The 25,879-nt window shown below is 52.7% G+C and overlaps 3 protein-coding genes, 1 long non-coding RNA gene and 5 other non-coding genes across 10 annotated transcripts in view; 7 read left to right on the forward strand and 2 right to left on the reverse strand.

Moving 5' to 3' along the window:
* The first annotated feature begins 312 nt into the window (after positions 1-312).
* Positions 313-5,651, forward strand: NOP56 (NOP56 ribonucleoprotein). Its single transcript, XM_016215803.2, has 12 exons — positions 313-381; positions 530-619; positions 942-1,056; positions 1,746-1,907; positions 2,078-2,276; positions 2,623-2,810; positions 2,892-3,043; positions 3,232-3,332; positions 3,698-3,846; positions 4,067-4,188; positions 4,378-4,512; positions 5,201-5,651. Exons 1-12 carry the CDS (start codon positions 379-381, stop codon positions 5,573-5,575), a joined length of 1,791 nt encoding a protein of 596 aa, XP_016071289.1. The 5' UTR covers positions 313-378; the 3' UTR covers positions 5,576-5,651.
* Positions 1,550-1,617, forward strand: LOC148092702 (small nucleolar RNA SNORD110). Its single transcript, XR_015714855.1, has one exon. It is a non-coding gene; the product is annotated as a small nucleolar RNA SNORD110 (small nucleolar RNA).
* LOC148092703 (small nucleolar RNA SNORA51) lies at positions 2,362-2,493 on the forward strand. Its single transcript, XR_015714848.1, has one exon. It is a non-coding gene; the product is annotated as a small nucleolar RNA SNORA51 (small nucleolar RNA).
* LOC148092704 (small nucleolar RNA SNORD86) lies at positions 3,396-3,481 on the forward strand. Its single transcript, XR_015714846.1, has one exon. It is a non-coding gene; the product is annotated as a small nucleolar RNA SNORD86 (small nucleolar RNA).
* On the forward strand, positions 3,906-3,976 carry LOC148092705 (small nucleolar RNA SNORD56). The gene has a single exon (XR_015714893.1). It is a non-coding gene; the product is annotated as a small nucleolar RNA SNORD56 (small nucleolar RNA).
* LOC148092706 (small nucleolar RNA SNORD57) lies at positions 4,235-4,305 on the forward strand. Its single transcript, XR_015714891.1, has one exon. It is a non-coding gene; the product is annotated as a small nucleolar RNA SNORD57 (small nucleolar RNA).
* IDH3B (isocitrate dehydrogenase (NAD(+)) 3 non-catalytic subunit beta) lies at positions 5,535-10,431 on the reverse strand. Of its 2 annotated transcripts, XM_016215805.2 has the most exons (13): positions 10,349-10,431; positions 10,142-10,222; positions 9,940-10,038; positions 9,720-9,840; positions 7,985-8,045; positions 7,777-7,909; positions 7,539-7,672; positions 7,345-7,447; positions 7,088-7,234; positions 6,805-6,899; positions 6,623-6,683; positions 5,873-6,078; positions 5,693-5,769 (listed from the first exon to the last, which is right to left on the reverse strand). In XM_016215805.2, the coding sequence occupies exons 1-12, from the start codon at positions 10,382-10,384 to the stop codon at positions 5,992-5,994; spliced, it is 1,158 nt and encodes a 385-aa protein (XP_016071291.1). In that variant the 5' UTR covers positions 10,385-10,431; the 3' UTR covers positions 5,693-5,769; positions 5,873-5,991. The 2 variants fall into 2 exon arrangements, with proteins under 2 accessions (XP_016071290.1, XP_016071291.1); XM_016215804.2 differs by lacking the exon at positions 5,873-6,078 and having other exon boundaries at positions 5,535-5,769.
* Positions 10,432-11,299: 868 nt separating this feature from the next.
* Positions 11,300-15,382, reverse strand: LOC148092707 (uncharacterized). Its single transcript, XR_015714762.1, has 3 exons — positions 14,902-15,382; positions 11,572-11,693; positions 11,300-11,420 (listed from the first exon to the last, which is right to left on the reverse strand). It is a non-coding gene; the product is annotated as an uncharacterized LOC148092707 (long non-coding RNA).
* A 5,812-nt stretch (positions 15,383-21,194) lies between these two features.
* The window catches only part of EBF4 (EBF transcription factor 4), a 44,938-nt gene continuing 40,253 nt past the window's right edge, over positions 21,195-25,879 (forward strand). The window contains exons 1-2 of the mRNA XM_087818834.1: positions 21,195-21,488; positions 22,004-22,125. Coding sequence (XP_087674960.1) covers positions 21,195-21,488; positions 22,004-22,125 — 416 coding nt within the window. The remainder of the gene's footprint in view (positions 21,489-22,003; positions 22,126-25,879) is intronic.

A 25,879-nucleotide genomic window follows, 5' to 3' on the forward strand; every position in this document is an offset into this window, starting at 1 on the left:
AAGTGGACTTGCCATCCGTTTCCTGCCCGGGAATGATCCCCGCGGCTCCCGCCCGGCTTTCACCCAGCTCTGCGGCCCGTAAATTGAGAACGTGGGGCCTGGACCGTTACCCAGAAACGCGCTTTTCCAACCTGGCTTACGGCCTGCAGAGCTCGGCCCAGGCCAGGCGTCCCCAGCAACCGCGCCAGCCCGCGCGCGCCAGAGGCCGGAAGAGGCCGCCCGCCGGGAGATACCACTCTGCTGACCCCTCCGAAGTCCCGGAAAGGTATCGTCCCCGGCCTCTGATTGGTCGGTGGCGCGGGGGCGTGGCCTCGGGAGCCAGGTTCCGCGCGCCGGAGCCCGCTCTCCGCATTGCGAGCAGGGCCCGGAGCAGACGCCATGGTGAGGGGAAGTGGTGGTGCGCGGGCGAGGCGAAGGCCGCGGCGTGGGCCTGGGTTCGGGCCGGAGCCCTGGCAGGAGCCCGGGCCTGCCCTGGGAGTGGGCCCAGGCAGACGCGGGAACCGCGCTGACGCCCCGGCTCCCTTTCCAGGTGCTGCTGCACGTGCTCTTCGAGCACGCGGTCGGCTACGCGCTGCTGGCGCTGAAGGAGGTGGAGGAGATCAGCCTGCTGCAGCCGCAGGTGGGTGGAAGCCGGCGGGCCGCAGCGGCCCCGGCATGCACTGCGCGCTCCCACGTGGCCTGCCGCGCGCTGGGATGTGCGGTGAGCCCTAAAGCGGCAGAGTAGGGGTCCTTCTCTGCATCCGTGATTAGAATCGCGTTAGGATCATTTAGAAGCCTCCCGCACTCCATCCCGACGGAGCAGAACCGGGATTTAGGGCCCATGGTGGGTTCATTCTTGAGCGTTCAGTTGGTTCTTTTTTACGACCGGGGCTGAGAACCGCTGCTTTACTGCGCCCTAGAGGCAAGAGTGAAGGAAGGAAGACATCCTTTCTCCCCCGCAGGTGGAGGAGTGCGTGCTCAATCTGGGCAAGTTCCACAACATCGTTCGTCTCGTGGCCTTCTGTCCCTTTGCCTCATCCCAAGTTGCCTTGGAAAATGCCAACGCTGTGTCGGAAGGTGAGCAAGCCACCTCCGGGTATTTCAGGAAGATGATCTGGGATGTAGTTCTGCTACTGCCTAGTTCCTTTTAGGAAGCTTGTGATAGTATTTGCTTTTCTTTGGCTGATTTGTTCTAAATCTGATATGTTCTGGGTGGTATTTGATGTGTACAGGATGTAATTTTAGAATCGTCTTCACAGAGCTCAGTATCTGGGGAATAGGGTAGACTGAATGTTATATTTAAAGCACACAGTCCAGCGGGCACTGGTAATAGATTCATAAATGAAATCTGGCAGGGGGAACTGGTTCAGTGCTAAATACAATCACACATGGTTCTCTGCTGCTTGGCTCAATTGATTGTAAAAACCAAGGAAAAGGGTTGGTCCCAGAAGGCAAATTGGGATCTAAATATTTTCATAGTGCTCCAGGATATGTTTTAAATTTTCAGTTATGCATTTCACACTTGCGCTATTGGACCTGAGTGCCATTTCTCCCGTGGTTAATGCAGGCTTTGCAGTGATGACTTGAATCTGTCAATCCCCTGAGTATAATCACTGATGTCTCTATGTCTCTGAGCAAAGCCAGAAGGAGAGGGGTCCATGCACTGCTGGACCAGAAGTCTATCACTTAACAATTGAAAGGACCGGAGCCTTTGTGATGTAAGCTTTCTTCAGTCTGTTAGTGGGAGCTCTGTTTTTTGCCCTGAGGTATTGTTCATGAGGACCTCCGCCTGTTCTTGGAGACTTACCTGCCATCCAAAAAGAAGAAAGTACTCCTGGGGGTTGGGGACCCCAAGATTGGTGCTGCTATACAAGAGGATTTAGGGTACAACTGCCAGACTGGAGGTGTGATAGCTGAGATTCTTCGGGGTGAGACCATCATCTGGTAACATTTGTGCCATTCTTGACACACCTTTGAGGAGGGTTCTGGGAACATTAGGGTGCCTAAGGTTGCTTCTGGGTATCCTGCTTGGCTGTTGCCCGTGGGTGCAGGAGCTAGCTCAGAGCCTTTCCTTGCTCATAGTCTTACTCTCCTCCAGGAGTTCGTCTGCACTTCCACAACCTGGTGAAGGGCCTGACTGATGTGTCTGCTTGTAAAGCCCAGCTGGGGCTGGGACACAGCTATTCTCGTGCCAAAGTTAAGTTTAATGTGAACCGGGTGGACAACATGATAATACAGTCCATTAGCCTCCTGGACCAGCTAGATAAGGACATCAATACCTTCTCCATGCGTGTCAGGTAAGTGTGGGGGTGACCTTTGCAAACGGTCTGTGACCTGTGGCTTGGACTGGCTCCTGTGGGTAGAACAATGTGGGGTGGAGTGGGCCTCCTGGTGCTTACCACAGGCTGTGTTCTTACACTGACTGTACAGAAAGAGGAGGCAGAGTAAACCCACCCCATATACACCTCAGCTCAGGCCCTTTGCCTGGTCTGTATTGTGAATGGGGGTACATGGAGTCAAGGAGGTTTGGGTCTGGCTTGTTTTCACTTCTCCCAGGCAAAGAGTAGATGTGGAGAGGGCTAAGGGTATAGTTTTTTCTGAGACATGGCAGCTGGGCCAGGAAGTGATTGTGGCTCTTTGCAGGGAGTGGTATGGGTATCACTTTCCTGAGCTGGTGAAGATCATCAATGACAATGCTACATACTGCCGCCTTGCTCAGTTCATTGGAAACCGGAGGGAACTGAATGAAGAAAAGTTGGAGAAGCTGGAGGAGCTTACAATGGATGGGGCCAAGGCTAAGGCTATTCTGGATGCCTCGCGGTCCTCCATGGGTCAGTACAGAGCCTGGCAGTCAGAATAATGTATGGAACTTTGAGTATCTGGCTCCTACGCTGATACTTGGTGTCCTTCAGGTATGGACATATCAGCCATCGACTTGATAAACATCGAGAGCTTCTCCAGTCGTGTGGTGTCTTTGTCAGAGTACCGCCAGAGCTTGCACACTTACCTGCGATCCAAGATGAGCCAAGTAGCTCCCAGCTTGTCGGCCCTAATTGGGGAAGCGGTGTGTCATGGGAAACACAAAAATGGGGGGATAAGTATGGTTGTTACCATGTATATCTATGCTGCTCTATTTCCTGACCCACTATGTTTTTCCCGTATGCACTTGATGGGAAGAGGTAAAGCAGGATTGTGCAATTGGTAGGTTGGCAAATCCAGCTTCTGTGACTAATTCCTTGAATCCTTCTCCAGGTAGGTGCACGTCTCATTGCTCATGCTGGCAGCCTCACCAACTTGGCCAAGTATCCAGCATCCACAGTGCAGATCCTTGGGGCTGAAAAGGCCCTGTTCAGGTACCAGTGAGGGCACCTGCCCGCACTCAGGTGCCACTTCTGGTGCCCACTGCTTGTTTGGGGAATCACAGTGATGGCTGACCAGGACATCCTGACCTATACAGGCCTCTGCTATGGGTGTGATGGCCTGTCCTGGTGTCTGAGTGATTCCCAGGGCCCAGCAAAGGGACCAAGTTTCCAGGTCAGCGACATTGGATGCCTTCTCTGCCTCTGGGAGCTGTGGGTTGGCATGAGGTGGAATAGAGACCCACCCCAGCTTAAGGCTCACTCTGGAGACTGGGGGGAAAGGGGAGGGGAGGAGCTGCCTTGGCTAATAGGGTTGAAACTTCTGGTCTTAAATTCTCCACTGAATATTCTTCTCCCAGAGCCCTGAAGACAAGGGGTAACACCCCAAAATATGGACTCATTTTCCACTCCACCTTCATTGGCCGAGCAGCTGCCAAGAACAAAGGCCGCATCTCCCGATACCTGGCAAACAAATGCAGTATTGCCTCACGAATTGATTGCTTTTCTGGTATGGGTGAGGGAGTTGGCATTTGTGAGGAGGGAGTGGGGGACCGGATACCTTAGCTTCTACAATGATGGTAACATTTTTCGTCAACAGCAGTTCACCTAGTGAGTGGTGATACTTTGGGTCTGAGTGAAGCTGAGGGTAGAGGAAATACTGGGGATGGGGAGTCGTTTGTCCTTTAGGAGCTGACAGGCTTTGTTTACACACACACGCACACATCCAGAGGTACCCACAAGTGTATTTGGGGAGAAGCTTCGAGAACAAGTGGAGGAACGGCTATCCTTCTATGAGACTGGAGAGATTCCACGAAAGAATCTGGAGGTCATGAAGGAGGCCATGGTTCAGGTCAGTTTGGGCTTTGCTAGGTGGGGGAAAAACCATAGCTGGCTGTTGGAGGTGATGAACTGATTTACCCTGACCTTGTAGAGTGGAGGCAAAAAACTGATTTAATGAGCCTGATCCAAAAAAGCCAGGAGGGAGACCTCTGGAAGGCCAGAGGTCTTCAGAGCCTTTTCAGCACTTGTCTTTGGCCAGGCAGAGGAAGCGGCTGCTGAGATTACGAGGAAGCTGGAGAAACAGGAGAAGAAACGCTTGAAGAAGGAGAAGAAACGGCTGGCTGCAATTGCCCTTGCGCCTTCAGAAAACAGCAGTACACCGGAGGAGTGTGAGGTCAGTAGGCATGTCGGCTCTGAGTGAAGATCTTGAGTTATAGGATTTTCAACAGTAGAACAAAGGATGTGTGACCTCAAAGCCATAGTCTTGAGTCCAGGCACCTTTGGACTGAAACCTCTAAAACTGCCTCTTGATTCTATAGGAAAGAGATAGGTGGTGAGAGAACTTGTTCAGGAGCCCAGAGAGCTGGTTGTAGCACACTGGTTCCCTGGGCAAGAGCACTGTCCTCGGCAGCCTCCCAGGAGTCCTCAACCAGGGGTAGTGTGAATTCCTGCTGTTTTCTCGGCTGTGTGTCTGGAGGTGGTAGCATTTCAGTGGGGATGGGGGCAGGGAGGTCTCCAAAACATTGTTAGAATCCTCCCTGGGATTTTCATGGTGCCCAGTTTGTCAAGTATTTCAGAGTCCCTTCTGGATCTAGGCATGGTGGTTCTATTGTGACCAACATGGTGGGTTTTTCTCTTATTTAAAATGGGCTTAAATAATTAAATTTCTCCCCACCTTCTAAGTGGGAGTCACCTTTGGGATGGATTTGCAGAGTTTTATCCATATTGGAACTTTCCCAGAAACATTGGACAATTTAACAGCATTTGTACCCATCTTTCTGCCCTACTTAATTGCTGGAACTCTAATGGGGTGGGGGTGTTGGTGCAGTGAGTGACAGTTTCATGCCCATTTTCCCCTGTAGGAAACAAGTGAGAAACCCAAAAAGAAGAAAAAACAAAAGCTCCAGGAGACTCCTCAGGAGAATGGAGTGGAAGACCCACCTGTCCTTTCATCCAAACCCAAGAAAAAGAAACCTTTTTCCAAGGAGGAGCTGGTTAGTGGTGATCTTGAGGAGACAGCTGGCAGTGGAAATCTGCCCAAGAAAAAGAAGTCTTTCCCCAAAGAGGAACCTGTTAGTGACCCTGAAGAGGCAGGAAACAGGAGTGTTCCCAAGAAAAAGAGGAAATTCTCTTTAAAGGAGGAGCCTCTCAGCAGTGGACCTGAAGAGGCTGCTGGCGGCAAGAGCAGCAGCTCCAAGAAAAAGAAAAAGCTCCAAAAGCTATCCCAGGGAGATTAGAAAGGACATTACCCTGGTGGGGTAGAACTACCCAGCTACCCATCCCCTATATCCCAATAAAAACAAATTCACAAGAGTTGGTATGATATGTTTTATTGGACACCTTTATATGGATGTGCTTGGGACAGGGCATCAATGACAGCCTCAGTGAAGTCGCGGCAGGTGGCATAGCCACCCATGTCAGGAGTTCGAACCTGTGGGGGAGAATTGTCATCACCCCTGTGGCCTGGGCCCATCCCTACCCACCCCCCACCCCCCCGCTATACAATTCCCTAAGAAAGCCAGCCCCAGGACAACCTAGGCTCTGCCCAGAAGGTAATTATGGTCTAGAGGTTTAAGGGCTCTTCTCTGGTCCACTGTACTGAAGGGAGGTGTAGGTGGTATGGTCCTCATGAGGTTGGAGGGAATAAAGGGCTCTAGGCCCCATAGGGGTGCAGGTGGCCGATGACAGACTTGATGAAGTCGGTTGTGGTGCTGTAGCCGCCCATGTCTCGAGTCCGCACCTACAGCCACCACCGGCAACAGCCGTGGGGAAGAAGAGAAGAGAGCCCATGAAGGGGGGTAGGGCACTGTGATGGAAATGGGAGTCCAAGAAGGGGTGACAGCCAGAGGACAATGCAGCAGAGATGCAAGGAGGTTGCTAGGTTTGAAAGAACATGGACTTGTCCACTCAGGACTGAGGGCCAGAGCCACTACTAGGGCTATGCGCATCCTGGACAGTGAATGGGCAGAGAAGAAAGTAAGACAGGAAATACAGATTGGAGACAGGATGAAGATGCCTTGGAGAGAATAAGGAGACAAGACCAAGAGGATTAAAAAAAAAGATGCTCCATAAAAGGGCCAATGGATGGAGCAGGAAAGAGCGAGTAGCCGATGAGAACTAAAAGAACAGGATCAAGAGGATGAAACAGCCAAGAGGGAGGTGAAGAGCAGCCTGAGAGGGAAGGCAAGCTCAGATGTTCTTGGGACCTAGAGGGAAAGCAGGCCCCAGTTGAGGTTACCCAGACAGCAGTGAGGGCTTGAACCCCAGAGCCTTTCTAAGCTCACCTTGCCAACTTTGATCACCTTCTTCACTGCATCTGCAATCATGTTGGAGTGATACTCTAGACTGTCAATGTGGACAGGAAAAAGTTGAGATTCCCCCTTCATCAGGCCCCAGTTTCCTCCCCCCGCCCCCCCATGCTCCCATCACAACACTGGGCCTCCTCCCCCAGCCCATCACAACCTACTTGAGGTGTCGCAGCATGTTGGAAGCTGACAGAAGCATGGCTGTGGGGTTGGCTATATTTCTACCCACTGCCTGGGCAAATGGGTGCCGGGCACCCTGTGAAGAGAGGGGCAGGCCAAAATCACTGGGAGCAGACATTATGCACAAACTAAGATCAGGGAAGAGCATCAGGGAAGAGAGAGGTCAAACCAGGTACAGAGAAGAGGCATGGGGGGAAGCTATCAAGGGGGACCTGAGGTCAAAACTAGGGCACACACAACTAGAGAGGAGGTGACCTCACTTACCATCTCAAAGACTGCGTACTCTGCACTGTAGCTCTCACCAGGTACCACACCAGCTCCCCCAACCAGGCCAGCAGCCAGATTGTCAATAATGTTCCCATAGAGATTGGGCATCACCAGCACATCAAACTGGTAAGGATTCTGCACAAGCTGACGGGGAGGGGGGGACGACACAGGAATGTGGGCATGGAGAAAAGAAGTAAATTCCACTCCCCGCCCTCCCTCAGCATGTGAGAGTGCACACACGGGGAGGGCCTTACCTGCATGCAGCAGTTGTCTATGATCATTGTCTCAAACTTGATTTTGGGGTATAGTTCAGCAACTTCCTCACAGCACTGCAGAAACAACCCATCCCCAAGTTTCCTGTCCATGGGCCAAAGGAAATAGATTCAGCCAAGAGATGCAGAGGATTACCTTCCCAGGAACCTACCCCACGCAAAGCCATGTCCCTCACATGATGTTGGCTTTGTGGACAGCCGTGACCTTGTCCCGCCCCTTCTTAGTGGCATAGTCGAAGGCGAATTTTGCAATCCGCTGAGATTTGGTTCGAGTGACAATCTTCAAGCACTCAATCACGCCCCTCGCACTCTGGGCAAGAAGAGAGAAACAGCTGAGTGATACTGGAAGGGAAGGAAGGAGGTACAGCTGCCTCCCACCTTCACTCCTGCCCTCCCTAATTTCTAGGGCCTCACCTCATGTTCCAGAGAGCTGTATTCTCCTTCTGTCTGCTCTCGAATGATCACCAGATCTAAATTGTTGTGTCGAGTCTTGTACCCAGGAAGTGACTTCACATGGACTACATTGGCAAACAAGTCCAACTTACGCCTGGGGTGGGACAGAACCATCAGCACTGTGCCTGGTGCTCCAGAATCCCTCTGACCCATGGCCCCTACCACCTACCTCAGTCGCATATCGTAGGAGGCTAGTTCCCCCTTATACTCCATTGGGGTGTGGATCTTTCCTGCACAAATAAAGTTGCAGAATCGGGAAAATGTCAGGCACAAGCCAAGCCCAAAGGAGCCCAGATCAGTGTCCATTCCCCTCAGTGACATAATGCAACCCAGACTCCCATCTCCCACTCCCAATCAGTGACCCTTAAACTCCTCTGGAGGTAAGGGGCAAAGAATAATGCAGTTAAAACCATACACATTTTGTCTACTGTTTTATTTTTAGTCACCATATTTATGTTGAAACTTCAAAATGACCTAAAAGGAGGACAAGAGATTTTTTCGTGTTATCAAAGATCCTGGGTTTAATATGTTTAGAAACAATGCTAGGGGATCGGTAACCTTTCTTGATGTTTCTGTGTCTACCTATTTACATTTTTTCAACCAACAATTATTGAGTATTGACCATGTGTAAGGAAGGTACTAGGTATATCAACCAAAAACACAACACACAACTCCTGTCCCCAAGGGGCAAAAAATACAGTGGGGAAGACAGACAACATAAAGGACACAATTTTTAAAAACCATGGGAGAGGTAGTAATAACATACATAGAAACAGAAAAGAAATTCCCTCTGGTAATATCAGGAAATATCAAAGAACAGCTGGCACTTCAGCCAGACCTTACGTTAAGTGAGTGTAATAGACTAAATAGTGACCCCCAAAATGATATGTCCGTGCCTAGACCTGTAAATGTGACCTCATTTAGGAAAACAGTGTTCGAAGATATAATTAAATTAAGGGTCTTGAGATGAAATCAGCCTAAATTAAGGTGTGCCCAAAAATCCAATGACAAGCCTTTATACAAGAAGAGGAGGAGAAACAGATACACAGGCCCAGAGAGGAGAAAGCCATATGAAGACTGTGTCAGCGATTGGAGTGATGCATCTACAAGCCAAGGAATGCCTGGTGCCAGGCACCACCAGCAGCTGGAAGAGCCAAGGAAGGTTCTCCCCTAAGCCTTCAGAGCGAGCCCTGCCAAGACCTTAATTTTGGAATTCTGGCCTCCAGAACTGTGAAAAAATAAAATTTCTGTTATTTTAAGCCTCCTGTTGTGTAATAATTGGTTACGATAGCCCTAGGAAAGTAATAAATTGAGTGAGGAGGATTCTGACAGGTAGCATGAGAACATTCTGGGCAGAAGGAACAGCATAAGTCAAGATAGTGTATGCATTTGGAAACTAACACAGCCTAGTGTGACCAAAGCACAGAACAAGTGTTGTGGAAACAAAGGCAGAAAAGCTGAGAGTCACTGTACAAAGAACTTACTTTCCTATGGTAAGGCTGGGCCAGGCAAAGTCATATTGGTCTTTCCAAGAGAAAAGAAAGGTGAAGAAAATGAACTGCAGGGACAGAATTGGAAGCCAAAAAATCTAATGAGGAGATTCAAGTAGGGAAGAAGAGGGGAGACAGAAAAGTGGCAGCTAGAAGTAGCATTCTAGAAACACAATTAACAAGACTTGATGACCCATGATGTAGCCCCATGACAGACAATGAACTCTTGGAGCCTTCCTGCAGAGACAACTCACATGATCTCTCAATTCCTGTGTTCCCAACTGGAAGGAACAAATGGCCACGAACCTGGTGGGAGCTCAGGGGGAGTTAATGTATTAGTACATGCGGAGGGAAGTTTAATGAACATCTGTTCATTTGATTTTAAATAACACATGGGCAACAGGGCAGACATACCAATGATGGCCACCTTGTTCTCCTTCATGGAACTCAGAACTTGCTCCAGCTTCTCCTCAGAAGCCATATTCTGCACCTCGCTCAGGTAATGCTCCTGAAACTCCACCGGCACACAGGCAGCCTTCAGGGACAGGTCCCAGAAATTACAGGGTCAGGATCAAGTAAGTTCTTTCCAACCCACCCCATCGTCCATGCCGGCTGATTGCCCCAGGCAACTCGCCTTGAACACCTCCTTGACAGCATGCATCAGTTCAGGCCCCACGCCGTCTCCTGGCACCATCGTTACGGGAAAGGCGCCCTCCACCCTCACGTCCTCGGCCTGCAACGGGGGCCATCAGAGCTAGTGCTGGGGTAGGAGCAAGAGTCGGGGGGACGGGGGGGCACGGAGGATGAGGGGAGGGACGAGCGGGCCTTGTGCTTACCAGGCTCCGGGAGGCCGAGTGCGCCACAGCCGAAGTACACAGGCCCCTCCATGCCCCGGGGTTCGGGGCGGCGACCAGCGCCTGCGATAGAGACACACAGCCTGTGAGGTCAGGTCTGGAACCCCCAGACACGGAATACTGCAGTGAACCGGGTGAAACCCCGCCGATCCTCCCCCCAACCCCGGCCGGCCGGCTCCCGGGCCTCACTCGGGTCAGCCAGCGGACACCGCTGAGAGCCGCCATGTTCTTTGCAGGAAGTCGCGAGAGAAGTGACGTCAGAAGCCTGCGCGGCCCCGCACCCTGACTTCCCGCCTGTCCCAGGACCCCGGAGGGAGCCTCTTCCTACGGCCGACGCCCCCGCCCGCTTCTCTTCGTGCTTTTCCAGCCTCTTCCAGGCGCCCCTCTCCTGCAGGCCGAAGGGACGCACCACCGCTTCCTTTATTGCTTTTTCCGTCACCACGTTTATGTTGAAACTTCCAAATAACGTTAAAGAAGTATATGAGGCTTTATGTTTAATACGAAGTTGAGACGGTACTGGGGAGTCTGCCTTAGTGCTCTTCGTGTCTCCCTGTTGCTTATTCTGTAACCAGCACTTGCTGGCGCTCGGGCGGCAGGCACCGGGGCGCTCGCGCAGCCCGCGGGAGGCGCCGCGTGGCCGGTTCCCTCGCCGGCGCCTGGCCGGCCGGCTCCCGCCCCAATCACGTCTCCTCGCTGCTTTTGCCGCGTCTTGTCCTTTGCTCAGGCGGTTGTTTACCTGAGAGTGTGCCCCAGCCCTGAACTCCCCTGAGCAGGCCTGTAAATGGACACAGAACTTATTTTAAGCATATAAATGTGGCTCAAGGTAAGTTTCAGACTGATTTTTAAAGTTCCAGTCCCATGCTGTGTACAGCTGACACGCCTAAAAACACAAGGACAGGAGGAGCTGCCTAAGCCAGTGCTCCGAAGTGTGGCTTTAAGTCACCTGTCCAGGCGGGCCAGGGGCATTGTTCAGAATGCAGGCTTAGGAGTGTACCACCCCCCCCACCCCACCCCCCGCTTGCTGAATCCACCTCTCAGGATTGGGGCCCCAGAAAAATACCTATTTAACAGTCTCCCTCAGATGATAACACTGAAATTTAAAAATCTCTAGTTAAGTTCTCTGTGATTTATATACCTCATCCATCCAAAAAGGTGCAGGGCATTCTCCCAGCCCCAGGGAGGGAATGCAGTGGCTCTAATCTTGGAGGCCAAGCACAGGTTTTGTGCCTCTGCCTCTGACGTCCTTTAGGCAGGACATTCCCTACAGTAGGTGGAATGAAGAGATTTATAGATTTAAAAATTAGATAATAAATTTGTAATAGTCTTGAACAAATGAATGATGTATGAATATAAGGCTGTTATAGTTAATATAATTTATTAATGTATAATATTAATACAACATACTCCTCTACCTCCACTCATACAGCCCACATCAAGAGAGTATCACCATCTTGTTTCCATAGACTCTCTAGTCCCAACTTCCATACTGCTATTGCCATCCACCACCATTTTTCTCCGCCAAGTATCACTCTTCCTGATGAAGAAAAAGTGGGAGATTAACTCTTTTTTAAAACTATATTTTATGTTACTTAGGAAACTTAGGGTGGGAAAGAAGAGAGATGTGCCATCTTGATCCAATCTCTGAAAATAACCTAATTTTAATCCCAGAAAATACTAATTTTCTTGAAAGTAACTACAACACTATTTACATCGCTAAATTCTGCATAGACCTGAGCCCAGTCTGACACTCAAACAATATCTGCTGATATAACACCATGGGGCTGTCAGCAGGGTGAAAAGGACTGCTGAGGGGTACTAATTGGTTCAAGCAGAGATAAGATCATCATTGTCTTAAGGCCATGTCTTAAAGAGTCAGCAGACTCATTGTTTTATTTTGCTGCATAGTGTTCTACAAGTGAATTTGCTAACTTTATTGAGCCTTTCTCAAGCTGATGGATATTTAGTGATTTCTAGTTTGAGTCATTACCAGCAATATTGCTATGTACATCCCTGTACAATTTTCTTTGTACACATGATAAATGTTAGAAAGTGCCCCAACAAAGCACCTGTGCCCATTTGTATGGTTCAGTTATGAATGTGTTCTGTTGCAATAAACAGAAAACTTATTTAAAAAAATAAGGGTTGTTGGGGTTTTCCCTTCGCTTCTGAAGGTAAGGAGTTCCTGGGATTGGTTTAGCTGTTTGGAGATGCCCACTGAAATCCAGGCTCTCTAACTTTCCAGTCTGCCAGCCTAGTGTGTTGTCTGAGATCCTTGTGCTTGGTGCCTTATACTAACCATATGGCTCCTGCAGCTCTAAACATTGCTTCTGCATTCAGAGCTGGAAAAGGGGGACAACAGTTCCAGCCATACCTGTTCCTTCTTATCCGAAACCTAAACGCATTCCCAGAAACACTCTCAGCAGATTTCCATTAGGTATCACATGCCAGAAGTAAATCAGTGACCACTCTTACTACAAGAAAACTGAGAAAGAGAGGAAGAGGTTCGTCCTGATTGGCTTAAACTAGGGTGTCTGAAATGGAGCGTTAGGTGAACCAAAAACATTACCAGTTTATTTGGTTGAGCACCACAAGTGGCCATTCACGCCCAAAGTGAACAAAAGTCTTGCTTACTTGTACAGCCCTATACTCTCCCTCTATGCTCCCCTATCTCTCTCCCTACATTACTCCACCCTCAGCTGCTTTGAAGAAAAAATGGAGTATGCTGGGAACTTTCATAGAGGCGAAGGCCTCAGATGTTTATAACTCCGTAGGACCCAAGCACCCATGTCACCATCTTACCCAGTCCTGTTGTTGGATGAAGGCAGGAGTGGCTGAAGGCACCAAGAAATGCAGGGATAGGGGGGTGAGGGGGTGACAGCAATGGTCCTGGGCTTGGACCATTGTTTCAGTCCAACTGGTACAAATGCATGTACTTTTCCTGTCACCCAAATGGCCTTGGTTCACATATGGCAACTGACGCTGTAACTATTTGTTAACACTGACCATGTGACTTAACCAAACCAGCGTAATGATGATGCAAATCAGATTTCACACTGAATCTTGAACTGGAGAGACATGTATATGTTTTGTATGTGACCTTCAGGGTGTATATTTATATGTGGGCCATGGAAAGTCTCCATATTAGGGTTGGGGATTGCTTTTTGGCCATCTGTTTTTTTCTATAATTATTGGCAATGACATCAAAGATCAGTAGACTAGTCTAAAACTCACTTGTGAGAATTTTAATAGATAATAACCTGGCTTTAGACTATAGTCTGACTTCCTGAAATAAGATGTACTGAACCCCTTGGGACTTATTCACAGGTGACTGAGTATGGGACCCTGGGTGGCATGGTTGAAGTCAACACTTCAGGTTGGCCTCATTTTGCTGCTAGAGGTTCTATTGATAGTGGCCTTAATTAAATTCTGTATGAGACAGATTGAACAGATTTGGATGCAGCCTCTGCTGATCAGATTAATCAGAATGGCGGGTGGAGTGGCATACTCATGTGAATATTCACGTTCAGCCAAGAATGTGTAGGGCCAATTGTTGGGAGAGGCAAGCTGCCATAGGCCCTGTGCATCACAGCTCATTTTTACTGGGCCCGCCAAGAATATAAGGCCCTGACCACTTTGCCTGGATTATTTATTCTTTTATAATCCTATTTATTTTTCAATTACAGTTCACATACAATATTCTATCAGTTTCAGGTATACAACATAGTGATGAGATATTTATATAACTTACAAAAGGATCACCCCAGTAAGTCTAGCACCCATCTGACACCATACACAGTTATTAGTATATTACAGTGTTCCCTATGCTGTACTTTACATCCCCATGACTACTTTTATAACTGCCAATTTGTACTTCTTAACCCCTTTACCTTTTTCACCCCACCACCCAACCCACCTCCCACCTGGAAACCATCAAAATGTTCTCTGCATCTATGAGATTATTTCTGTTTTGTTTGTTGCATGGACTATTTCTCGGGGGGGGGGGGGAGGGCAGGAATCAACCTCGAGGAATGAAGTAATAGCTCTCTCCAGAACAAAGAGCGTGCTGTTGCCTTATATAAGAGAGGGGGGTTCTCCACGCTCATGCTCCTCAGGCCAATGCAAACCCACTATATGCACAGCACCCACAGGGCTCCTCCATATTGCCCCTATGGGACTTAGGGGGCAAGAAGAAATTACACAAACATGATGCTTTTGCTACTTGCTGTGCTATAATAAATTTCTGTTTCTGCTCCAGGAATTTCATGTCTCTGCCAGCCTGCATGAAACAGTAACAGGTTAACTTATTGGCTTGAAAGTAATGGTGGGTGGAGTGGCAAATTCCAAATACTTACGTGTAGTGGGATGAAAGAGAAAAAACAGTAACTGCTAGGAAGGACCTTACCTTAGGAGAAAGGGTGTCCCGGGTGTTGTCTTAGTCTGCTCAGGCTGCTATAGCAAAATACCATAGATGGGGGGGGGGGGGGGGGTGTATTTTAAACAATAAAAATTTTTCTTCTTTTTTTAAGATTTTATTGATATTTAGAGAGAGAAGAAGGGAGAGAGAGAAACATCAATGTGAGAGGGTAACCTCTATAGGCTGCCTCCTGCATGCCCCCTACCAGGGCTAGAGCCCAAAACCCGGGCATGTACCCATGGGAATGAAACCAGCAACCTTTCAGTGCATGGGATGATGCCCAACCAAGCAGATCGCCAAGGCAAAAAGAAAAAAATTATTTTCTTACAGTGCTGGAAAGGCTGGGAAATCCAAGATCAAGGTGCCAGCTGATTCAGTTCCTGGTGAGGACTCTCTTCCTGGCTTGCAGATAGCTGCCTTCTCACTGTGTCCTCACATGGTGGAGAGAGAGCTCTGGTCTATATTTATCTTCTTATAAGAGCACTAGCTCTATCAGATTAGGTCTCCATCCTTATAATCTCATATAATCTTTATCACCTCCTCAAGGGCCCTATTTACAAATACAGTCACAATGGATGTTAGAAATTCAACATATAAATTTCAGGGGGACAAACATTCAGTCCATAACAGGTGTCATCCAGATTTCACTTAAGGCTGGAGGTGAGCCCGGCCAGGCGTGGCTCAGCGGTTGAGTGTCAGCCTAGGATCCAGGAGATTGAGGTTCGATTCCCAGTCAAGGCACATGCCTGGGTGGCGGGCTCAATCCCCAGTTGTGGGCCTGCATGAGGCGGCGGATCAATGACTCTCTCATCATTGATGTTTCTCTCTCTCTCCCTCTCCTTTCCTCTTTCTAAAATCAATAAAGATTATATATATATATATATATATATATTTAAGGCTGGAGGTGAGAGAAACCTTTAAAAGAAATGTTGAGGCTGGCCTGCATGTCTCAGCAGTTGAGCCTCGACCTACGATCCAAGAGATCGAGGTTAGATTCCTGGCCAGGAAACATGCCTGGGTTGCGGGCTCGATCCCCAGTAGAGGGCAAGCAGGAGGTAGTCCATCAGTGGTTCGCTCATCATTGATGTCTCCCCCCCCTTCCCCCCTCTCTAAAATCAAAAAACATATCCTCAGGTAAGGATTTTTTTTTTTTAATTAGGAGGTCTTGAAGGACCTTGGAAGGGGCCTGTATGGATGAGGGTTCTTGAAATTTAAGCCTCCTGGAGAATTGGCCTCTGCCAGGTGCTCTCCCACCTGTCCCCTCCACTCCCCTCCCCTCCTACCCTACCCTGCTTTACTTCAGAGATGATGGCTTCCTTTGCTATTGACCACACAGCACTCAGAGAAAGAAGTTGATCTTGCCTCACAAGTCAAAAATGTACAGACGTTTCCCCACCCCCCACCCCGCCCCTTTCTCCATCCCCTTCATTCCTTTGGGGCCACTTTCTCTCTCTAGAGCTCACCCGCAACTTTCCTCCCCCTCCTTCAAGGCGCACACCTCTGCTTTCTTTCTCTTAAGCTCCAAGGGCCCTTCTTTTGCTGCTGTAGTTTGTTTCTTCTACCTCTGGGACTTTCTAAATAAACTTTGGCTTGTATTTGGAAAGATTATATATATGTATATATATATATATATATATATATATACACACACACACACACACACACTTTTATTTCAGATTTTCCACCAGTGGCATGATAGCTAAGGGGCAGCTCTCCAGGCCAGTGTTGGTGCTGTTACAGTTAGGTTAGAAACCTGCAGGTCCTGGACCCTCTCTTAAAGCTGGAAGATGAACAAAGGGGCAGCCTAGAGAAGATCTTGCAGCACCTGGGAAAATGGTTCCCTTCATCTTCCTCAGTGGGGATTTAGACTGGTTGTCTTTCAGATGGCTCGTGATTGGTAGGGGTGTGATCAGCCAGGAACTGGCAGCCTTTGCTCCAGCCCAGAGACTGAAGATGGCAGCTTCACTCCCCTGCCGAAGCGTCCACCGTTACAGCTCACTGTCTTGTTATTTAGGATTGAATAGCTGAGCCTAGATGCATGGGATGGATCCTAAGGCAAGACTAACACCTGTAGTGCAGGTTTTTCCTGAAGCAGTTGAAGAGACCTCAGCAGCCAACGGGGAAGAAGGCTAAGAGCTGGACATACCCACCAGGAAACCTCTGGGATGTCCTACTCATTTCTGTTTTCTTCGTGGAACTATTTGAACAGTCATTTTTAATACATGCTTTAATTTTTTTTAAATTCTTCCTATATTTTAATTCCCATCAGGGAACTTGATGACAAGTGGATCCAAGTGCCGACCTGACACCCTGGGACCTCCAGGGGGCGCTACGGCTCAACTTCTGCCAATGCACCACTTTGGATCTGTTTTCCATGGTCTGTACACCCTTTTGGAAATAAAAAGAGGGAAGGATGGAAGAGTTCTGCCAGTTTTTAAGATCTGGTTTTAAAGCCAGGCCTACAGGAAAAAATTCCAGGCTCCTCGGTATAACATGCTAGGCACAAGCATGATGCTGCAGGTGCTAAAATCTTGGGCTCTGAGGCAAGTGCCCCAAACCCACTCGTTGAGCCCTTCTTGTCTTACTCATGCTGGTCCTTCTTCCCAAGACCCCCTTTTCCCCTTCTCAGGCTCAGGCCCTCCTGTGCTGGTCCCCGTGCTTGCCTATGCATTTTTTTCCCCCCTAAATATGTTTTTATTGATTTCAGAGAGAGGAAGGGAGAGAAAGGGAGAGGGAGACAGAAGCATCAGTAATGAGTCATTGATCAGCTGCCTCCTGCATGCCCCCCACTGGGGATGGAGTCCGAAACCCAGGCATGTGCCCTGACCAGGAATCAGACGTGACCTCCTGGTTCGTAGGTCAACGCTCAACCACTGAGCCATGCCGGCAGGCCTGCCCGTGCATTTTTAACATCCCAGATCACTCTGGAGTGACAGAGTGTCACAAGTCCTCCACCACCACGCTGGTGCCCCTAAGGGCAGAGCTGTGTTTTAGCCTTTGCTTATTCTCCAGCACTGCACACATGACGAGAGCCCTTCCCGTGGACGTGCGCACAAATCGCCCTGGCAGGGAAGCATGAGGTCAGAGGCTCTGGGCTGGTGGTCTGGGGTGAGCCTCTGCCTGGGCCAGAAAGGACTGGCATTCTCTGCAGGCTTGGACCCAGCCTCCTCTGTTACCACCACCCCTCCAGCTCTCTGTAACCACAACCACAGCCAGCCCCCAATCCCTTCCTCATGGAGAAGCTGCAGCAGTTTGAGGAGAAATTTGCCAAAGGAACTAAGATAAATAATGCAAAATAAAAACACACATGGAGGTCCAAGAAACAGACTTGCTGGATCTAAAGCAGAGATGATTACCTTCGATCCCAAAGGCTGCCCCACAATTTGCTCACTGGCCTTCCACCTACTAAGCAAGCCCAGATGGCACCCTCATCACCCAGAGCCTTACTCCTTGGTTCAGAGGTTCTAACCCAGAAGCCCTTCTCTGGTGCTGCAGACCCTGAGAAGCCCCAAACACCACCCTGGTTGGTTTCTTTCTAATCCATGTGGGTAGAATAGAATAGAAACCCTTATAAGTCAGGAGCGCATGCAGACTGGCCTTAGCTCAGTACCACTTTCCTGGGTTGACTGACTTCCCTTTCTGCACCAGGTTAACACTGAGCACCTATGTCCCAAATGTACCTTGGAAAGAGTCTTCTAGAACCATGAAGATCTGCAACACAAAGGCCCTTCAACTATTATGAAAAGGAATGTGGACCCTGTTGCCTCCCAGAGAAAGGTGAGGGCACTGCAGGTAGAGAGGACAGCCAGAGTAAAGGCATGGAGCTGAGTGTGGGACCCGTATTTGAGAAACCGTGTGACATTCTGTGTCAGCTAAGTAAAAGACTCACACAGCAAGGGAATGGACAGAAGGCTGGCAAGAGACCTTTGGATCAGGCATCAAAGGGCCTAGAGTGTCCCTAAACTGAGTCCTTAAATGTCTCCTTGGGGAGCCATGAGAAAGATTTGGAAGTTTCTCAGCAGGTGATGGCATGCTTTAAAAACAAACTGTGGCAGGAAGATGGAGGGTGGTTGGGGGTGGATGGCTGGGGGCAGGGAGACAGCCAAGGAGGCTGTCATCAGACTGGGGTAAATTTCTCCTCCAAGCCAGAGTGGAGTGCAGGGGAAGACAAATACATTTGATTGCTAAAGATATTCACTGTGGGCCCTGGGGTAAGGAGGACATGGAGGGAGAATCCTTAAGATCTCACAGAGGTGTCTGTGGACAGGGTAAGGAAAGAACCAGAAACAAATACCTGGCCCCCAACTCTGATGGGCAATCAGGAGGAGGTGCCATGGGCAATGTGGCCTGGGCACATGGAGATGAAGCAGGCCTGGCCCAGGGGCAGAATTAGGGACCCTCAGTGGAGGCAGGTGCTCCCCTCCTCCCCGAGGGTCAAGCCCAGCCCTGTCCTCACTCACCAGCTGACATTCAGTACTGACAGAAGCAGGACAGAGGCCCACACTAGATCTTTCTCCCACAGATGGTCTCTGAGACTGTGGAAGAGCGTAAGTTCTCAGAGGGAGAAGGGAGCAAGGCACAGAAGGGCTGAAGCACTCAGAGAGGTAAGAGGGGAGACAGGGTGCTCTGATCATCAGGGTGGCTTTCCCAGGTGAGTGGGAGGTGGGGTGGGGGCCCCAATGCTGCAGGGGCCTGAGGCAGAGAGAAGAGCAAACAGCAGCAGAGCTAGGAGGGGGCCAGACTGCCAGGGCTCCGGAGTGGCTTGCTGGGGGCTGGCAAGGAAGGAATCCTTTTGGGGAAGTGTGCCTGTGGCTTTCTCAGAAACAGGAGGGGCACAAGTTGGCGGAGGAGGCGGGGACAAGGGGATGGCTCTTTTAAGAATGGGGAGTTCTGAGCAGAGGAAAGCCGGAAGAGCAAAACCCAAACAGATCAGGTGGGGCAACATCAGGAGGTGAAAAGATGGGGCTGAGCAAAGAGGTCCCCGGCACTTGTTTCTCTAAGGTGCCAGGAGAGGAGAGAATGGAGGAAGAAACCGAGAGGATGACAAAGGCGGCTGGCTGAGAGACAGCAGGGTCCTGTCAAGATTCCCTGCACCCTCTCCGTTAGGTAAGAGGCAGGGTGTCTGCTAGAAATTTCAAAGCCAGAGGCAGGTTTGAAGGTGGTGCACATATGCAACGGCTTTGGTGGGGGGGGTCTCTGGAGCAGTACTGCTCAAATGTAACGCGTACACAAACCGCCTGGAATCTTGTTAAAAGGCAGGTTCTGATTCAGCAGGTCTGGGCAGGGCCTAAGACTCTACATTTCTAACCAGCTCCCACGTAATGCCAATGCTGCGTCCAGGGACCACGCTGGGAGGAGCAAGGATTAGAGAGCCAGGTAAGGAGGTGGAGAGACTGGCCTAAGAATTCACCTTAAGGACAGACCTCCCTTTGATCATCTCACCTGGGGTAAAGCTGAGACCTTGATTAGTCCGGGAGGGAGGAACAGTCTCTGCAGGTGATGGGAAGGGGGGCAGGGAGAGGAGGCGATGGTAAAGGGGGCTGAGGTCAACAGGAGGTGGGGGAACCTCTGGGGTGCTGGGGGCCTAGCAGTATCCCTGAGATTCCACACTTGGAGGCCCCTCAAACAGAGGATGGGAGTCAGTTGGGGCAGGAAAGTGATATTTCAGGGGTGTCTGAGAGTGACACAGAGGGCAGGGCAGGCCAGGCCACCCCCATGCTGTTCTGCAGGAAAGTGCTGGACTCATTCTGGGCTGGTGCAAAACCTGGCCAAGACACACCAGGACAGAATGTGGGGAGAGGGGCAGAAGTGGCTCTGCCCTGGGGTCAAGGGCAAGATGGGTTCTGTGCCAGGAACTAATAAAAGAGAATGAAATCTGAGAGGGACGATTCTCTGGCTGAAGAGAGACAAAGTGAGCTGGCTCTGAGTCCCAACTCCAATCCCTAAGTCTCCAACTTGCAATAAAAAATCAAGAGGTTTCTGGAAGGCACAGGTTGGAAAGAACGGTTTAGGCGCCTGGACTAGGGATGGCGGGCGGGGCGGGCGGGCAGGGACCCCGGGGTCCAGGCTAACGGACAGAGGCTTAGTCCGGGCTGGGGTTAAACCGAGGTCAGCGGATCAGCGGTGCGGGGAGGGCGGCCGGTGGAGCAGGAGCACCGCCTGGAGGCGTCAAGCTGAGCGGCGAGTGGGGAGCAGGCCGCCGGCGCGAGGGGCCGCGGCGCCCGGGGCGCGAGGCTGGGCGGGCGCGGGGCGTCCGCGGGCGACCCCAGGGGGGCCCCGAGCGCGGAGCCGCCCGCCCCTCCGCCAAGGGCCCCGCGCCCGCCCGCCGCCCGGCCGCCCCGGCCCCGCAGCCCCTCCCGCCTTCCCGCAGCCTCCGCAGGCCGCAGCCCCCGGCCCCCGCCACCGGCTCGCCAGGGTCCGCCCCGCCGCGCAGCCCGGGCCCGGCCGCTCCTCCCCCGATGATGTCACGTCCCCGGCCGCCCCTCGGCCGGCCGCCGCCCCGCCCCCGCTCCCCGGCCCCCAGTCCCCCGGGCCCGCCCGCTCCCGCCAGCCCTCCTCCCGCCCGCGCTCCCTCCCTTCGGCTCCCGCTCCCCCGGGAGCGGCGGCGGCGGCGGCGGCGGGATGGCCCGGGCCCGCGGCCAGGCCCTGGGGAGCGGCGGGCGGCGGCGGCCGCGGCGGGGCGGCGCGGGAGCCGGGCCCCGTGGGGAGTCGGCCGGGCTGCTGCTGCTGCTGCTCCAGGTGCTGCCGCCCGCGGCTGCGGCGGGGCCGGGGCGCCGGGGCACGCGGGGCGCTGGCGGCGGCGCCTGCGGGCCCGGCGCTGCCCGCGCCTTTCCCCGGGACGCGCGGCTGCTGCTGCTCCTGCCTCCCCTGCCGCCGCCGCCGAGCCCCGCGCCCGCAGCCTCCGCCTCCCGGATGGTAATCAGCGCCCCGCGCCGGCGCCGCGGGCGGGCGGTGGGCGGGGGTGGGGGCGGCGAGGGGGAAAGGGCGGGCAGCCCCGCGCCCCCTCCTTGCCGGAGGCATCTCCTGGGGCGCCCCCCCTCCGACGACCGCGGCCCTGGGCAGCCGCCAGAGCGCGCCTCTGGGGCGCCTCCGCGCGGACCCGGTGCCGGCTGCGCGGCCGCCCAGCCCACCCCGCGCACAGTCCGCCCGCGGCGCTCAGGCCGCGGGGGAATCCCTCCGTCTCCCCGCCCCGCGCCCGGGAGGGAGGGGAGGGGAGGGGAGGGGACGGCGCGGGCGCTCGCCGACCCGCTTTCTCCGAGGGAGCGCCCCAGAGGCGCGCGCTCTGAGCCGCCGGGACTCGGCGCTGCTCCGCGCTCGGAGAGGCGCCCGCTGCCGTCGGGTCCGGGGAGCCGAGACGCCCTCGGCCTCAGGGGCAGCGGACCCCCGGCGCTGGGGGCCCACCACTGCGCGCCCTTATGTTCCCTGCCCAGGACGCTCTGCCCCGCGGCGGGCTGAACCTGAAGGAGGAGCCGCTGCTGCCGACCGGGCTGGGCGCGGTGCGCTCCTGGATGCAGGGCGCGGGCATCCTGGACGCCAGCACCGCGGCGCAGAGGTAAGCGCTCCGACGGGACCCGCGCGCCTTCGCTCGGCGGGCTGCGCGGGGCTGGAGGGAGCCGGAGCCCGGACGGCCCCGGCGAGCTCTCCCGCCGCCCTACCCCCGCGGCGGCGCTTCCCCCCGAGGGCGTGGGGCGGGGGGGCCGGGCCGGGGCTTCTGCCTCCGCTCGTGGCTGTCCCGGCTCTGACTTCTGACTGCCACGAGCGGGCCGGGCCAGCCGTGGCTCTAGCGGAAGAGGTATCCGGCTGCCCGCCGCCCCAGAGCCTCGTCCCACAGCCGCCAGCTGTCAAGCAATGGCCAGCCCCTGCTTCCTGGGCAGTCCCTGTACCCCTTCGGGTCCAATTCCCCGACCCTCTGCGGGGAAAAGCACACATCCAGCCCCCTTTCTGCTTTCCCACGCCCCTCAGAGTTGGAGGGTGGGTGTGCAGGGTGTGCAGGCCTAAGGTGAGGTGGGCAGTCCGCTTGGCTGGAATGATTGGGGCTGGGAATGGGGCAGGGCCGCTCAGGTCCCGCCTCTTCTCAAGGTGTTTTTCTGTAGGTCCTGCGGGAGGCAGGGTGTCCCTGGGAACCCAGAACCCACACCCATCTCCTCTGACTCCTTTGCAGGAGTCTGGGCAGGGAGGTTGGGTGGGGGATGGACTCTTGGATTTGGAAAGGAAGTTTAAAGATTTGTTTGCCTGCCCCCATAACACTCGGGCCCCAGCTTTTTGTATCCCTGGGGGGGTGGGGGGAGGACTAGGGGGCCGCTGCCTCTGCCGGCAGCTGGGACTGTGAAAGCCTGGCTTCCCAGGGCCCTGAGCAGCTGCTTGTCCAGCAGCCTGAAGGGATTCTGGTAGGAGGCTGCCAGGGCAGAGCAGGCCTGGCCCCTGGGCCATACATTCACATCCCTCGTCCTGTCTAGGGGACACCACTTATAGTCCAGTCCCACCCTTACCCCTAAGCACACACGCACACCTGTTTCATGCTCAGACTGAGTCAGCGATTGTGCACTCCTGTCCTTTTATGACTGTCAGGAGGGAGCGCTGGGAGTTCTCTCTGGAGCTCATCCCTTTGGGGAGAGAAAGGTCTTGCCTATGAATTAATTCATTCATGATGTAACTGTATTTCAGAAAACTGGAAAATTGAAAACAAAATTTTACCTCTCTAATACAACTACTGTCAACATTTTAGTGTATTTCCTTCCCTTCTTTCTTCTCATTACCATGTTTTTTCCTGTGCCATGCATACATTTCTGTATCCTGCCTGTTCTTCTGTTGGTTCTGGTTTTTTATTTAACTTGATGTGGTCAGTTTCTTAATGTGGCCCCATGTTGTTCTCCACCACTGGCTATGTAGTGAAAGCTCTTTATGACAGTAGGTAGCATACTCCAGTGGGGTCTCTGGGGTTTAAGGTTCCTATTTCTCTCTCCCTTCCCCTGTGTCGCAGCCCCAGGCAGCATGTTGGATGAAGGGGAAGCAGATGTGAAGGAGGCAGTGTCCTTGTAGCTTGTGTGGGTGCAGGCAGTGTGCGCATGAGGCTCTGCCTGGGGATTAGGCCACCAGCAGAGCTGTGTTCACAGTGGAAGTCTTGACTGATGTTTGGGGGTCAGATGAGTCCCCAGGGCCACACTGCTGGGACTCAGAAGGCTTCCCCAATTTGAAAGGGGGTATTTCTTCAGGCCTGGGCTACTTTCCTCCAATTCCAGAGGCTTGTCTTAGGACACAGCCTGGGAGGCTCTTCCTCCACATTTGAGGGCCTCTGGGCCACCTTCCCAGAGCAGTCTAATCCCTTCTCCACGAGACAGCCCAGCTTCTCTCCTGTTTGTATCTCAATCCCCAGTTGGTCCTATGCTCAGGTCTTCCCATCCTAAAACAGCAACAACAAAACTTCCTTTCCCTTCCCCGCCTCCCTCTTCAACCTCTGCCTGGTTCCTGTCCCTCTCATCTCTGAGAAACTTGCCCAGGAGCACTTCTCCCAAGGCTGCATGGAATCTGACAGTTGTCTTTGATGTTCCCCTTCTGCCCCATAGTCACCTGGTTGTCAAGACTTCTGGAAGTTCCCTCTGTGACCTCCTAACCTCAGTGCCCACGGCCAACTTTTAATGATGACACCCCCTGGCCCTCCCACACTTTCCTCCCTGGCTGAAGGTTAACCTACTCGTGTTTCCTATTGCCCAGCCTCAGCCTCCCACCATTCCCCCAAATCATCTGCCCTGCAACAGAGATCAAAGCAATATTTCCAAAGAACTTTTCTCTGATCGTGTCCCTCTTCAGTTAAAAACTTCAGTGACCCCCATCTTCTCCCCCAATAGTCAGCATTCAAGGCCCATCACAGTCTGACCCTAAATTTCCTTGCAGCCTCTGTATGATACTTGTCGCTCAACAATGTCTGTTGAAATAGTTCCCCTGCCCCCAGTACCCACATGCCCGCTTAATAATTTTACCCAGTACCTTATCTCTCTGTGCCCTCCCACCCAGCCCGGGGGAATGGTTCTTAGTGCTGCCTAAGGATGCTTACCACAGGCCAGAGTCAGCTGTGCCCTGGCTCTCCCGAGCTTCATTGCCCTGCCAGCCTGTTCCTTCAGAGCTAGGAGTACAGGCTCGAGCAGTCAGTAGAGGGGCAATGAGCACCTGCAGAAGGAAGCAGGAGGGCATGTTGGAAGGTTCCTAAATCCCTTTCTGTTGGACTCCCCTCTCCACACTGGTGGTCTCCAGGATCTCCCTTATCCCAGGAACCGGGTACTGGAGCAGCTGCTGCTCTCCAGCTCTACAAAGCCAAGGTTTTACAGAAGCTAGAGGAGGAGAAGACCCAGAGCCTAAGAACAGTGAGGGAGGCTCTGCCAACAGGAAGGAGTTCTCAGCAAAAGAGGGACAGGGGGAAAAGAGGGGCTGCATACCCTCATAATTCGAGACAACAGTGAAGGGAAGGGAAGGCTGATGCAGGGGACTGGCAGGGTCTTCTGAGTGTGGAACTCTGCACAGGACCCTGGCCATTGCCATGACTGGCCCTACTCTGGGCCAACAGAACTTTATCTTTGAGACCCATATCCCAGCTCAAGCCCACCTTCCCTGGACTCCCCTTCAGACCCACATCGTCTTGTTAGAGTGCTCAGCACAGAAGCAGCTGTCCTCTCTCTCTGATGTGATTCCCTGCCTGGGGAGACCTGAGGAGGACCCAGGCCAGCCTCCCCTTGACCTGGTTCCATCCCACTTGCAGGGCCCTGAGGGGCAAGCCAGCTGGGGCTGCCTTTCCTGTAAGCAGCTGCAGGCTACCCTCCCTGCTAGGAAATGCTTTTGTTTGCTTTAATAATTAATAGCCACTCCTCAGCCTGGGACCTGGCAGACAGGCCTGTGGGTGGGTGGGGAGGGAATGGGCAGAAAGAAGCAGGGTGGGCAGTCTTTTTCCCCCTTGTTTAGGGACCTCGGTGGCTGAGACAATTTCCTGGGGCAGGTGATCAGAGCCACGGCGGGGGCAGTGGGAGCAGGGGACATGAAACAGCCCCCAAAGCCTCCTCTCTTTCCGGCAGGCCCCTCTGGACATAGGTTCTGAACAGCTGCCTCTAGCCGCCATGTCCTTCTCTGCCCATGTGGTCGAGGTGGGTGCGCCCCAGCGAGCTACTGCTTCTATCTTCCCTGGTCTGTGGCACAGCCAGACTGGCATGTGGGGTTGGGCAGGGCTAAGCCAATAGATCTTGGCTAGGGCCAGGAATGCCAGGCCTAGCTTGATGGTTGCCAACAGTCCCAGGGGTGCCGGGGATGCCTGCAGGGAGAAT

The sequence above is a fragment of the Miniopterus natalensis genome, chromosome 7, assembly GCF_054644295.1.
Source record: "Miniopterus natalensis isolate mMinNat1 chromosome 7, mMinNat1.hap1, whole genome shotgun sequence".
Taxonomy (NCBI): domain Eukaryota; kingdom Metazoa; phylum Chordata; class Mammalia; order Chiroptera; family Miniopteridae; genus Miniopterus; species Miniopterus natalensis.

Excerpts from the sequence above, each read along its gene's own strand:
- NOP56 (XM_016215803.2), top strand. Across the intron at positions 620-941 it reads TCAGCCTGCTGCAGCCGCAG|GTGGAGGAGTGCGTGCTCAA; the intron begins GTGGGTGGAAGC and ends TCTCCCCCGCAG. Across the intron at positions 1,057-1,745 it reads TGCCAACGCTGTGTCGGAAG|GTATTGTTCATGAGGACCTC; the intron begins GTGAGCAAGCCA and ends TTTTGCCCTGAG.
- IDH3B (XM_016215804.2), bottom strand. The coding sequence starts at position 10,384 with ATGGCGGCTCTCAGCGGTGTCCGCTGGCTGACCCGA. Across the intron at positions 7,910-7,984 it reads TCCTACGATATGCGACTGAG|GCGTAAGTTGGACTTGTTTG; the intron begins GTAGGTGGTAGG and ends GTCCCACCCCAG. Across the intron at positions 5,770-6,622 it reads AGGTGATCAAAGTTGGCAAG|GTTCGAACTCCTGACATGGG; the intron begins GTGAGCTTAGAA and ends TCTCCCCCACAG.